General features: G+C 37.7%; 1 protein-coding gene across 5 annotated transcripts in view; it reads left to right on the top strand.

Moving 5' to 3' along the window:
• slc4a4 (solute carrier family 4 member 4) overlaps window positions 1–15,449 on the top strand; it is a 137,368-nt gene that overhangs the window by 23,341 nt on the left and 98,578 nt on the right. For all 5 annotated transcript variants that reach the window (XM_004919133.4, XM_004919135.4, XM_002940576.5 and 2 more), the window contains exon 3: window positions 13,245–13,430. In XM_004919133.4, coding sequence (XP_004919190.2) covers window positions 13,245–13,430 — 186 coding nt within the window. The remainder of the gene's footprint in view (window positions 1–13,244; window positions 13,431–15,449) is intronic.

Below are 15,449 nucleotides of genomic sequence, written 5' to 3'. Positions count from 1 at the left end.
TACTACAGGATACTGTACCAAAACAAGGGAAAGTATGAATAAAAGGCACAACTGAGAATTATCAGTTTTGAACACATTTTTTGAGAAAGGTTTTTTGGTTAGATTTAATTTAAACAAAGGCCTTCATGCTGGAAATGTACTTATGGAAATCTACTGCAGTCTTTGTTGACTTAATCTAACAGTAGTATTGGTACCTATGTAGATGTTGCTGTGCTTGTAGTGACTATTCAGGTCTTTCCAGGTTGTTTGTTAACTGAACACACCTAATCCAGTGGAAATTTTTAATGTCACTGTTTTCTTGGTTCACTGAGGTCAAAATGTTTTTAACAACAATGTCCTCTTTCAACTTTTAATTTATTATACACATATAAATGGGCATCAAGGGTCCTGGCTATTATTTTCAGCATACCTACCTAGTAGCCCTCATTTTCAGATTTTATGCAAAAATGGTTTTACTGTAACCCCAGGGACTAGAGTTGGCCATACATTGAAAGATCCATTAAAGGATCATGCCAAATGAGCAGATCTTTCCCTGAGGTGGGCAATATCGTAATAATCCATTGCTTGTCCGTAGCGCCAAACAATTGGATTACAAAAATGGGGATACTGCCTGTTGGAGCAAGGACTGTATCAATTAGTCAATGTGGATATTTGACCTATGCTTTGTGAGCTTACTGCTTAAACCACTGCCTGAGTGGTAAGATAAATCAAACCCTAGCAACCAAATACCTGCTAAAATTCCAAATTGGACAACAAAAACAACAAAAAAATAAAAAGTGAAGACAAGTTTCAGATTGTCTCAGAATATCACTTGTTACATCATACTAAAAGTTACTTTAACGTAATTTTTGGTTCTTGACCTATAGGTTAAAAATGCCAGGGTCTATGATTTATTGCCTCTATGCAGCAAATTATGTACAGATATAGTTCTCACTTGTTTGTAACAAATTATTTAATACGCTGAGGTTTTAAGCTATTTTCAACATATATAGGCTGATTATATGTTTGGTTTGCATTTTATAGTGCAGGGCTATCTAGCATTGCATTTGACTTGGAAGCTGCAATCTGTGCATATAAAAATAGCTCTATGAAATTACAGAGATCACATATAACTGAGAAATTCACAAAGCAATTTTAGCTTTAGCTGCTGTCATTCTGCCTACTAATGGGGTCCAGTGAACCATGCTGCACCTTATGAATATCTTGCTTAGGGCCATATCTAAAAAGCACAGCAAAAGCACAAGGCATCTTCATCTTTATTTACTGTAGTAGTTTAAAATATTGTCAAAGATATAGCTACAAAAGTCCTTGTTAAACATTGTTTTACAATATTTGCTTGATTCCACTTTAACCACAGTGCTTCAAGATCTAAAAAAAAAAATTGTGCCTATTATTTTTGGATCGCATAACAATTTTAGAAATGTCACTATTTGTGCTAAAGAGATAAACTAATAAACAATGCCATGTTTATGTAATTAAAGCTTACTCATATAGAGAAAACCTCGGTGGGGCCTACTTTTGGTACAGTTATGCAATCTGGAGCCACTATCCAGCTGCATTGTAAAAAATTCTTCTTTAGTACCAGAAAAAGTTACAACTAAAATTACATTAATAAACATATGTAATACTAATGCATTCATTATGTGGCTCTTAATCCCTCTTTCCTTAAAAGATGGGTATATAAAACCACAGACTGTTCAGTAATGTGATTGGTAGTAGGGTTGCCACCTGTCCGGTTTTGTCAAAACCTTCTGCCTGGTTTCCCAAATTAGGAAAACCGGGCAGGACTCAGTAGCCTCGTCATAGCCCGCCCTCGTAACATCACCACCGTCCCCTGCCCAGCTAAGAAAGCCAGCAGATGTGGCAACCCTAATTGGTAGCGAAATACCATGTTTTACAGTTTGGCTTGTAAGTCAGATTGTGTTAGCTACCCCCTAGTAAGTGAGATCATATCATTGCAAATATATAACTAGCAGTACTTATAAGTATTGTAGATGGTGCTCTCATTCAGCACAAATATAAAGTAATGCTAAGTACAGGTGTTTTTAGTCCGAATGAGAGCAAATAACTGTTAGTAATATTCCACCCTGCTGACTTTAAAAGACTCACACGGCCAGCTTGAAAACATTCAGCCCGGGTAAAACCCTCAATCAAACTGGTCATAATTAACATGGCTTATTAAGCAGTTAATGAGATGCCAAGCATTTCTGGAAATAAAGCTTCTCACCAGGCCATGATGAACAATAATTAAGTCGCAGTGTGTTGGTTAATAAAGGAATGGGATTAATAATACAGAAGGCAAATCTGTTTAAGGCCACCTAGTTACCAAAACACCACTTAAGATGACAAGTTAAGGGGCTATATAGAAATATGAGCAAAATTTACCCAATTGAGTAGCAACCAATTACATTTTTCTTTTCATTAAACATGACAAGGAGGTAGGTCTAGGTAAATTTATATAATTAACCTGATGGATTGAAGCACAGGCCTATTGGCTTGGTTACTGTGTAGAAGTACAAGTGTGGGCTTCTGGTTTGGATACTGAATTTTAGTACAATTGTACAGCCCAGGTTAGTAATTTTAAGGGAAAAAGACACACAAATTATTCAGACAGTTTGGTCTGAAGCTGGGAATACTTTATGAAAACTGTCTGCATTTATAGCTAGCTTCAGTCTAATTGGACTAAACCAGGAAAAAATGGTTTGCTATGGGTAACAAAACATTGAACTGAATTTGTCCTGCTCTATAGTATATATACATGTAGAGGCTTTCTGTTTATGCTCCTTAAAGGGGACCTGTCACCCTAAGAAATAACTCCAAATTATTTTCTATATTGTTAGTTGAGCAAAATAAACTTTACTTACTCTATATAAATAATATAAATCTTGTTTCCTTCCGTCTTGGAATTACTCAATTAAAGCAAGCAGGCAGGCACCATTTTGTGGACACTGCTATGAAGGCAAGCTTTGTATCATGCCAAAATCTTGTCTATGTGCCAGAATGGGGGACCAGATGCTCATGCCCATGCACTGGCTACACAATTAGATGATGAGGAGGGAGAGGAAAAGTGAGATGTGCAGTGACATCTAGGTAGTGCTGAACGGAAAGCTAAAGTTACTGTCTGCCCCGCCTCTATGCCTAAGGCATAGAGGTGGGGCAAGCAATATATGATTGACAGCTGGTATTTTTAATTGCCTTTATAATGGGTTTGGATGTGTTAATATAAAAATAAATTTGGGGTTTTTTTTGGGACTTTTATTATACTTTTATGTCTGGGTGACAGGTCCACTTTAAGCACTGTTACAATTCTAATTGGTTGCTGTCAGGTTGTAGTATATTAGGTCACTATGCCTACACCTCTGGGGCATAGTCGTATGTTTGCACCCCTTAAAGGGGAATTCACCTGTAACTGTTAGTATGTTATAGACTGACTTGTTCTAAAAAGCTTTTTATTTAGCCTTTTTATGGGTTTTTAATTATTAGCCTTTTTATACTATTCAAGAATGCAACTGAAACTGCTATTAGGTTATTTTAATTATTATTCTAGTTATTAGTCTTATATCTCTGTTCAAACCTTCTACTAGTCATCTTCCATTCCCCTTTCCTAGCTGATGCCTGGTTTCCAGATTAGTTAAGGCCTTACTTAGATCCTCATTCTAGGTTAGTTTAGTCTTACAACAGCACAACAATAGTGTTAATAATTAGAAAACATAAAAAATGAAGACCAGATGCAAAGTCTAGTAATTTTGTACTGAAACATGCATACTGCAGTTATTATTTGGCCTCTGTTAGATGGAATGGTTATGTTGCTTACTGTGTGGTTATGGAAGAATAACTGAAGACACCTGTTTCCCATTACATCTTTTATTTAAAATGTAATTTACTCAAAATGTACTAGATCTTTATATACAATTTAATGAAAAGATTAGTTTCAGGAAGGAAACTCATTTGTTTGTCTACTATTCCTCTCAGTGCATGTACATATATTGTATTGTGTTGAGTTTGTTCAATCTAGATACATTACTCTAGTGGTCTAGCTTGGTTTTATTAAAGTTCTCATAGTTTCCCACACCCTCAGCACTGCCTTAGGATTTTCACTGAGCTAATGCCGTGATGTGATTGTTAAACAAGTCCCTCTGTTATTCCTTTCTACATGACTAAACAGTTTCGGCTATCCCTGCAGCATTATTATGGCACAGTGCCACTCTCTCAAGTAAGCTTGGGAATCCCTCTGTAAATCTCTGGGTTAACATGGCATTTTTGCAGCCTGATCAGAAAAAACACAGCATTGCTTTGTGGGCGCCTTGCAGGGATAATTGGTCACTTAAACATATTTACCTGAATATTATACCAGTTTTACTCCTGGAGTAATTCTCTTTAGTAGCATTGATATGCCAAGGGTTCATACAAACACTAGAACAACACAAAAAAATAAATCCTATAAAGGGCAAATATCTTACCTTACTTGAAAAATATTTTAGCAATCAGTGCTAAATTGGATTATATTTGTTATCTTGCTCAGCTCTGGTTTTCAATTTGCTATGTGGATTATTCCAAAAGCCATTTTCTAATATTCATATTAATATACTTACCTTTATTTTACTTTATTTTCTAGTTCTTGTACTAGATTGGCATAGTCTTACCACTGATGTTGCAATTTTAGCTTCCTGAAGGTTGAATAAAAGGTTTGAACACTGTTGCTGTGGGAGAAGAACTGAATGTATTTTGTTCTTTGGAGGAATTCCAGCTGACTTTAATGTATTACCATACAATGGAGAAAGCAATTAGGCCAGTGTTGGAGAGTTTGGAGTGAATTTGTATTTGCCACCTTTTGTCTACATTATTCTGTTTGTATTTGCCTGAAACCGTAAATCAGTGATGTCCTTTCTGCAGTCCTACAGTTCTCAGGCCAACAAAATGCTGGAACCATGTTTTGGTACTGTGGTGTAATTGTATACCGTATAGAGTCTGTTTGACTGCCCCAGGTATCCACTGCAGCTGATGATTTTATTTGGTTTAACATTGTTTCCAAAGGCAAATGTGCTTGGAACTACTAAACCATACAGGATCTTAAATGAATTACAGTAAATAGCAGTGATAAGCAACTAGGGGGTCTATAAACTACTATTAATTTCCCTTAGGGAAAGTTGTAATCATTATATGTATTACCCCTTTTTCAAGACTGTATTATGTCACTTATTTTTCTGTTATCCTTTCATCTCTTTTGTGTTGCTAGATCTTTGCCAAACAAAAAATTCTAGTATTGTATGTATAATTAGATCAGACAGATAAAACAGGGACTTTTTATGGCTGTATTATAATACACAGAGATTAGGAGCCAATGTTGTTAACTCTTGTAAAGAAAGCTGTTTGCTACTGTTTGGATATTTATGCAGTGAATGGCTTGTTGGCCTGATGTTTTGAATAAACAAACTTAAAACCCTAAAGTGGCCCCTGCTCCACTGTACCTAGGCCTAAATGATTTGTACAGCAGGGTTGGAGGTTGTGAGGTTTGGTTCTATCACAACCAGCACCAGGATCATGCGCACTAAAAGCCAGGACCAGAACAGCTTTAGTATTTTCCAGTTCAGCAATCAAATAACTTTGCATTTTGGGAAGAGGTAAAAGGGGTACAGTGATCCCTTGTGGGAGTCTGGTGATTAAATTGGGGTGGTTGAAGGGTGAGCTGTGCAGGAACCCTAATGCTTAGACTTGGGGTTTCTTCTCCTTTAGGATATGATAAAGTAAAGGCATATATTATGAAACAAGATAAATATAACTGTATAGGCACTGACACTTTGATTTATATCCATTTGTCTGTCTGTGTGTATACATGAAAATCTGTTATGTTTCATTAAAAGATTTGATATAGCAATCACTATAAGATCCTGGTAGGCATTTTGCAGCATTTTACTATTTTTGCTTCCTTTAATGCTGCGCCTGCTTGATAATTGACACACAGCAGGATAAGCCTGTAGGCCTAATGCTCTAATGCAGTGCTGTCCAACTTCTACGGTGCCGAGGGCCGGAATTTCTCTAGCGTACATGGTGGAGGGCCGCTAATGGAAGCCAGTTTTGACCACTCCCCTTTTTGAAACCACACCCACTTTAAACCACACCTATTTTATCACAATGGTGGTAGCACAGCAAAATCCCAAATGCTTGGTCCTTACTGTGGGGATATCAACCATCATTCATATGTGAAAGAATTATGTCATATTAAGATATACATATATAATTCCATATGCCTCCTCCTCCCCTGTGGATAGCAGAGCAACCCCCAGTACATAATTACACACCTTAGGGACCATCCAACTGCTAACAAACTCCCACAACAAACCCCTGCCAGGTTCACCTCCCACAAGCAGCATAGGGCAATCAGAGTATGGCACACACAGGCAGCACTCTGCCTGTCCTATGCTGTCTGTGTGTGCCATACTCTGCCTGCCCTACCCTGCCTGTGTGTGCCATACTCTGCCTTCCCTATGCTGCCTCTGTGTGTCATACTCTGCCTGCTCTACCCTGCCTGTGTGTGCCATACTCTGCCTGCCCTACCCTGACTGTGTGTGCCATACTCTGCCTGCACTACCCTTCCTGTGTGTGCCATACCCTCCCTGACATATGCTACCTGTGTGTGCCATACTCTACCTGCCCTATGCTGGCTGTATGTGCCATACTCTGCCTACAGTACCTATGTCTGAGGTGTGAAGAAGTGAACAATGGGGGTGATTACAGCCTGAGCCTGAGGTGTGAACACTGCAGGGGTAGAACAATGCAGGTATTAAAAGGTGTGAAAAACACAGGGGATTACATTTTCAAACAATACAGAGGGATTACAGCCTGAATCTGAGGTGAGAACCATGCAGGGGGCCAGTTAATCTCAGTACTGATACCATTTAAAGCTTACACAAAGGTAAGTCATCAAAGCAGCCAGACAGGTGGGGGGCCACACAGAGGGGGGTCGCGGGCCGCATGCGGCCCGCGGGCCGCCAGTTGGACAGCACTGCTCTAATGTGTTGCAAATAGTTCAAGGCAATCTCTGTAATCTTCTGACCACATGTACACACTATAGATTATCAAAGGAGGAAAGCTTGACACCTTCACTGCCAGACTGTATTGAAACATGGATTTATGGGAAAGCAAGTGTTCTATTTATAGGTTTAGACTAGAAATAGATAGATAATGAAACCATCAAAAAAATATTATATATATTTTCCCGAGGAAATGATGTTGCTGATAAAGAGGACGTTACATATAATAACAAGTCAAGAGGTCAAGGTTTCTTAAAGGAAAACTATACCCCCAGAATGAATACTTAACCAACAGATTTTATATTATTTAAGTGGCCTATTAAGGAATCTTGCCAAACTGGAATATATATCAGTAAATATTGCCCTTTTACGTCCTTTACCTTGATCCACCATTTAGTGATGGGCCGTGTGCTCCCTCTGAGATCACATGGCCACAAGTAATGCAGCTCTGACTGTAACAGGAAGAAGTGTGGAAGCAAAAGACAGAACTCTGTCAATTAATTGGCTGATGTGGCCTAGCATGTTTGTGTTCCTTGGCTTGTTTGTGTGCATTGTGAATCCTATAATCCCAGGAGGCGGCCCTTAATTCATAAACCAATTTTCTATTTAGGAGTACCCAGTAGCACATCCTACTAAAAAAATAGATATTTTTATGAAAATGGGTTATTTAGATGAAGCAGGGTTTTACAAATGATCTTGTTTTTGCAACATATTGTTATAGAGACCTAAATTGTTTGGGGGGTATAGTTTGACGCAAGAGGGTCTTGTATTGTAAAAATTATTACTATGTTCCACTGAATGCTTATGTAGCATTTGCTCCATTTTTATTCTAATCTTTTTCACTGTATTTGCCTTTTATTTATTATAGGGCTCATTTACTAACACAGGTGCAAACCTGCGTCTGTCTAAGTGATGGTCATACAGTAATAAATGCTCCTGAGGCTCTTTGCCTTCTAAAATTATATTTTTGTCAGCAGATGTACAAAAAAAAGCCAGTTGGATCACTGTTACATAGAGTGTCGGGTCAATGTTCAAATCTGTTATTTTTGTGCTACTGTTATGTGTGGCACAATAGCCAAATAGGTGGTAGGTGTGTCCATTGGTTACAGAATCCAGTGAGATAGGAAAAAAAGACTCTAAATTCCACATGGGCTAACATGAATGACTTAACATTTTTTATAGTTCTTTTATATGTGTAACACCTATTTGGCCAGTAAAGGGTAAATCCAGGCTAGTATTAGGCAGAGCATGTGTTACATGCGATCCCCCTTTCCCAGGATGGGCCTCCGCTAAGTGGGAGATGACCTTTAGGAGCTATTTTGGAGATGAGGATGGTGTTGAACTACACTCCCTGATGCTGTATGGTGTAGAGGTAGTAATTAGGAAGCCAGATGGTTCTTTGCTGAATAACTGTAGAACATTTATTGTCACAGACAATGCTGAAGCAGGGTTATACTCACAATACTTAAAGTAGATAACACACAGTAGTAGCAGTTGTAATTATGCAAGGCAGAGTAACACCACAGTGGAGGTAGATAAAGAGCTAGTAGCAATCCTAAGGATGATCACCCTTTACTGAACCGGATCCCTACAGCCAACGGTGGATCAGGGGTAGAAACTTCCTGATACCTGTGTCTGAACTGCGGTCCCTACAGCAAGGCAAACAGAGCCTGGGTATTGCTAAACCCTTAACTTTCTCCTATGTTGGAGCCAATGCTGCTCGTGCTAGATAGCCCTGACTATCTCACACTATCTAGAGTGTGCTATAACAGGATCTATCCTACTACTTACTTCGCCTCATTCACGGGGCCCTGTCCCCGACTTTCACTAGAGTACCAAGGGGCTACTCTAGGGCAGATGGCTTTACTGGGGCCAATTCTGATCCCAGGCTCGATGGAGATGTTCCCTGAGAGTCAGAAGGCAGCCAAAGAGGAAGCCACCTCTCCTTGCTAGACACTTTATCAGTCTGCAAGGGGAGTGGTCATCCTAACTAAACCAATAAGGCACAAGGTAGTATGAACTAGATACATAGTGCTTTGCCCAGCAACAGCACTGGAAAATAGGCAGTAGGGATTTAAAGCCATAGGGACTCTAATACCTATGGGTCCCTACATATGTTTCAGTTATATAAATATAATAATAGTTAAAAGCTAGGTACGCCTCTCTCGCATAGACAAAATAGTATCTAAAAAAATAGTAGGTTGTATTCTGTTGCTTGCCATCACTAGCAGTGTTTTCAGTTACATTATTTCTGAAAAGAAAAACTAAATGATAAGTTAAGCCACTTTAGTTTTACATCCATGTCAGTGCTTTTATTGTTGTTGAATCCTATGCATGTATTGTTTAATCATGGGTGTTAACCGTCTACCCATTCATCAATACTCCATATGTAGACTGCTTTAGTGTACATCCTATTGCATGTCAAGTGCTTAACTTTCTTTTCATCAGCATGGGATTATGCTCTCTCTTACCATGTTTACCATTTCTCAGTCTTGCACCATATCCTCATTAACTTGTTTTCTTGATTTCTCTTCTTATTTATTTATGAAAGGCTTCTTATTATCTTTCACTGGTAATAATAATCATGGAAATGCTTAGAGATTGTTGTTGGTAGTGTAAAGCTGTTCTATTTCTGTATGAAACACTTGAATAATTTACTGGTCACGTTGCTGTCATACAATATACTAGTGAATAGCTTCAATATTATTCTAAAATCAGCACATATTGAAGTAGTCATAAAAAGACTAAATGGTAATGTAAGACAACACATTCATTCTGTACACAGCATTATTTTTAAAACTGTATACCATATACCAACATTTGAATCCTTGTATACAGTAGCTATACATATACATAGCTGCCAACTGTCTATAATTTCCAATTACACTCTATGTTTGTTCTTATCTGCACATAAAAGTATAGGTGATAACATAGAGCAAGATGATGTGTTGTCTTTAAGATAAAGGCTTTAGTTATTTATATATAATTCCTACTATTATATCTACTTTTTAAACAATGAATGCCAGAGTGGTTCTGGCCTATCACATTGTAAAAAGTTCTCCTGTTGGACCCAGATTCCAGTGGGCCTAAGCCAAATAATTTTCTTTAGACCTTACTAGGAAAATATATATCTATAACATTTAGCTCCATCTACATCTTTTTGTTGTGAAAGTGGGCCCTTGATGACAGATGTAATGCTGCATGTTGCTAGGAGCATATATGGCTGCAAGTACCTTTTGTGAATGTTAATTAATGAATGCTCAGTTTTGAGTCCAAACTAACACTTTGCTCTAGATTTTGCATTCTTAAATGAGACTCTAGCTTTTTGCAGGGAGCACCAATGTGGGCCATGCAGCCTGCTTTAATAAATAGTGTACAAGTGCTTAGATGGATGTTTGGGAACCCTGGAACTACCACCAGCCTTGTTGTTGTGGTAATTCTAGTGTCCCCTTAATTTGTTGCATAAATAGCCACAGCTGACTTGTGCCACATGAATGGGAGGATAATGATGCTTTTAATGCCAAACACCAGATGCGATTCAATTTCAGCATAAATTTAGTGGAAATAGTATGTGCCACAATTTCTGCCCAATTTACCAAAATGATAAATTGAGAGAGGCAAAGATTAAAGATGTGCGTTCAATGAAATGATGGACTTTTAATTGCTGTGATTGACCTAGGGGTTATGCAGTTTGACATGCAATCTCATGTTACAGGGTGTAGGTTTTGAAAACTGGAGCATCTGATACACTATTCATTTTAGTAGGGAAAATAATGTGGTTGCATGTACCAGAAAGCAAATTAAAAATGCTGTATAGTTGATCTGTAGTTTGAGACCCAGAAATCCCACGGAAGAAATGCACAATGTATAGTACAGGTTATTATGGTATATATTTTAGTCTATTTTTTTATATACTTTTTTAATATAATAGCTCTCAATTGCTGGCATTTTACTAATATGGAGAGATCTGTGTTTTATATAAAAGTGGAATTACTGAATGAATAAGGTATTTGACATTAATATGTGTCTGTATTGCTTAAATTAGTTTTTCTGGAGTTCTAGATAATTCCAGAAATTGCTAATCCTTGAGGAGGTGTAATCAGGAGTTTGCTTAAAATAGTAGAACTGTGTTGAATTAAAGATTAATTAAAGTGTAAAGTTATTGCACACTAACTAGGGAATACTGACCTACAGATCACACCCCCTACCGTTGACTCCAAAGGACATAGGCAGTACACTATCTCTCTAAGAAAGATAATTAACAATAACTCACTGCCTGTAAGGCTGAGATAATTCTCTATGTCATACATTTGATATATTTTGAAGATAACATGGAGATGATACAGAGATTAGAACAGGTTCAGGGCAATTGGTTTTTTGTTGAAAAGCACATATGTATATTGTCTCACAGAAATGCACAGCAAGTGAAAACGTCTCCCAGAGTAGATTTTTACAGTGTAGCACAGATAAAATATACTAAAAGACTAAAACAAAATATGGTGTTCATACTAATGCCTATTCAGCTCAGGCTGATTTATTTTTATCAATCACAGGAGTGAAGATTACATGTTTAATTGCCTTCTTTCTCCCATTCCCCACCTGTAGTGTCCATAATTGCAGATGACAAGCAGTGGATTGGAGAAAAATATTAATTTGTTTGAGATGAGGAAATTTTGCTCAATATTTATGTACCTTCTGATGGTGAGTGGTATCTCCTTCTTGTTAACAGTGTTATGTTTCACTGCTCAACATCATATACCAATGATGTTAACAAGAAGGAGAAGAAGAAATATAAATGCTGAGCTGACAATTGTTTACAAACTCCCCACTTGCCACAAACAACAACTCAACATCCATAAATATGGAGTTTATAGGCAGAGAAAGGGAGTTAACTACTGCTTACCAATAATAATAAAAAAAGTTTGAAGAGTTTAGGGTCTTGAGACTGTGTGTGGTGGCTTTGTAACCAAGGGGGAAGGTGGAGAGGATAGGGCTAAGTGTCATGGGCTTAAATACTACTTGGCCTAGCTCTGCAGAAACCTGTTGCCAGTAAGCACACGGGACATAAAAGTGATGTACCCTTCCTGTTCCCTGTTCTGACTCTTGAAACAATGTAACAAAGTATTTTCTCATCCAGATCTAGGCTTCTTCACATGCTAAACATTGCTTCAATCAAGAACTAGTAGTGCAGAAAATATAAAGTGACAGAGAGATACTGTTTTCATTTTCAATCACATTTACAAATAATATTTACAAATAATTACCATGTATGTTGGAAAATTGCTTAGGATCACTGTAGAACCCCCCATTTTATGTTTTTTAGGGGTCCAGAAATTTTTTTTCAAAATGTAGGATTTAAATATTAGCACAGCAGTCTTTGAAATACAATATGTTACTGTGTTAATGACAAGGTTTAAGCAATTATGCATCAGTGTATATTGTACACAATTAGGCCAGGGCCACATGGAGCGGTTCACATGCTTTCCTTCACCTACATTTCCCTAGGCGGAGGAAAGTGAATCTGCTGTCATGCACACCCTCCGTTAGCTCCATTGACAGCCATAGTGTGGCCCTGCTTGGAAGCAAAAAAGTATGCTTTATTATATCACCAACTGCTCTTGGTAGCTCCATAAAGGCAGATGAAGCTTTCCATCTGGGAAAAAATGCAGATGGAGGAATGTGTATGATCACTCCGTGTACCCCTGGCCTAAGAAAAATGTATTTGAGAAAAGATAATTTTTGTGCACAAGACCAACAAGAAATTAAAGGGCATGTAAAGTATTGTACATGCATTCTAATACAAGTAGGGATCTTTTATCCAGAATACTTAGGACCTGAGGCTTTCCAGATAAGGGATCTTTACATAATTTGGATCACTATGCCTTAAGTCAGTTAAAATTATTTAAACATTAAATAAACATAATAGAATTGTTTTGCCACCAATAAGGATTAATGATATCTAAATTAAAATCAAATTCAATGTGCTGCTTTATTATTACAGAGAAAAAGGAAATTCTTTTTAAAATGATTTGTTTAAAATAGAGTTTATGGGGCATGGCCTTCCCATAATTCAGATCTTTCTGGATAACTGTTTTCTGGCTATAAGATCCCATACCTGTACAGTTTTTACGGTTTATATTTTGTGTTTGTGCACTCTGGCTTATAAAGGCACATCTGACTTTTGGTTGTGTTTATTATCGATTTGTTCCCTAGGCCACCACACTGTCTATATTGGTGTCCATGTTCCAAAAAGCTATAGAAGGAGGAGACGTCACAGGCACAGGACTGGTCACAAAGAAAAGAAAGAAAAGGAGAAATCATCTGAAAACTACTCAGACCTAGACAAGTCTGATACTGAAAATGCTGATGAAACCAGCTCTAGCATCCTCAAGCCCCTCAGTAAGTGTTCCGAATTTTGTTTGTTTTTTCTTCCCCATGAACTATTCTGGACTCATTATTAATAATTCAAATAATGCATTCATTTATTGTTTTTCAACATTTTACCTAGAATGTTTTGGACAGCTCTATAGAGCTTTATCGTTTGTAGATTCAAATTGCAGGACTAACTGTAGGTTCAAATCACCAGAAGCTTATAACATTATTCTGACCTCTGGCTCTACATTAACAATAAAAAGAACCCCTCTGTGGTGGGTATTGTAGGCACAACAAGCAAGCCCTAAGCATAGCCTTATTAGATTTCAGGTGGTACATGTTATGAACAAAGGATCTTATTGAGTTACGTGGCTGGGCTCATATGCAAGGTAAGATTTGTATTACAGGAACAGGGCAAGGTGGCCCAGGGACAGAGACTATGAGAATGCAAGATCTTAGGATGTCATTTTTACAGTGTCTCACAAAGTAATTATAGTATTATATGTAGTTTTGGAAAATGGGCTTAACTGCTTTCAAAGAAATAGATATGTTTGTGGTAGTAACTGCATGCTATGGATGATAGGTGATTTAAATGGGAAATAAATACATGGTTTTTCTGTACACTGTGACAGGAAGTACAGACAAAAGTCCGAGAAGCTAAATATATTTTTGATACCTGAGTAGAGAATACAAAATGTTTACCAGTGTCACAAAGCTATGAGTAGAATACCTTGCCCTATACTCCAGCAGCATCCAGATCACCTGAACGGTTATTTGCAAGACTGTGCTTGCTAATGCTAGTTTCATTATAATTCTTTTTTTTCTTGCATACATTCTTTCATTTGTTTTTAGTTACCTGTAAACACATTTTTTTTGCAAAGTTAAAGTGTACTGTACCTGGCATGCCTAGCACTTGTTTTACAGGAGTTGGTAAAAACGTTAAACAATTAACAAACAAATCTCTCTTATTATAGTTTCTTTATATATTCACAACATATTCTGCAGCCATGGCTGCCTACTGGGTTAGATATCATACTGCAGACAATGGGCTAGGTCAATCGCAGAAAATTGTGAAAATTGAGCTCCAAAAATGTCTTGCCATAGACCAACATGGGGGATTATAATATGTTTTACTTGCATCAATGCCAATTTTAGTCCATGGCTATCCCAGTGTATGGCAAAGCATTTTTAGGGAGATTTGTAGCAAGCAGTAGTGATTTTTTTTAATGCTGGCTACAGATCTCTCTGTGTGTCAGAGCGGGGTGTGGGAGACACAGCAGGGGGCTGGGAGAGGGAGGACGGAGCGGGAGGCATAGGAAGAAGTAGTAGTTAACAGGTTGAGGTTATAGATATATAATAGGAACTGTTCAGATGACAAAGGTACCAAGACATTTTTTTCCCTGACTAGAGATTTAAGATTAAGTCAACCATGGACAACCATAGCATTGCATATGCTACAAAAAGTTTTTCACATGACAATTACCAAGAAAGTCTTTCACAGTGAAAGCAATATTTAAGAACATTTTCTGTGCAAATGTAATTTCATTGACGTTCATTGGCAACTCACTTTTTGCAAAGGTCCAGTCATACGAGATTATAGAACAAAACTACCTGACTTTCAGTTACATTGGAGAAGTGATGCCACCTCAAGAGAGCTCTGGTGATGTGAGTTACCTGTGCTGCTCCGCCTCCTGGCGGGGGGGGGACATAGTTTGAGGACTATAGTCCGGCCCCCCTACAGTCTGAGGGACCATGAACTGGCCCCCTGTTTAAAAAGTTCTAGGAGTTACATTTTAGTGCTTTCCTTTTTCAGATACAGTAGAACACTGATTTTATGCCTCTGGATTTAAAATTTTCACAGAATTTACATGTTTTTTACCTGTACCTATACAGGCAAACTGCATTTTTGCTGTCCTGGATTTTCCTGAATTTGTTATTAGTTACCTGAAAACAATTTTTTTTTTTTTTTTTAGCAAACTTAAACTGTACCTACCATGCCCAGCAGCTGTTTTACAGGGGTTGGTAAAAAAAATGAACAAACAAATC

The sequence above is a fragment of the Xenopus tropicalis genome, chromosome 1 (assembly GCF_000004195.4).
Source record: "Xenopus tropicalis strain Nigerian chromosome 1, UCB_Xtro_10.0, whole genome shotgun sequence".
NCBI lineage: Eukaryota > Metazoa > Chordata > Amphibia > Anura > Pipidae > Xenopus > Xenopus tropicalis.
The sequence above is the reverse complement of the archived record's forward strand: the minus strand, read 5'-3'. Positions and strand labels throughout refer to the sequence as shown.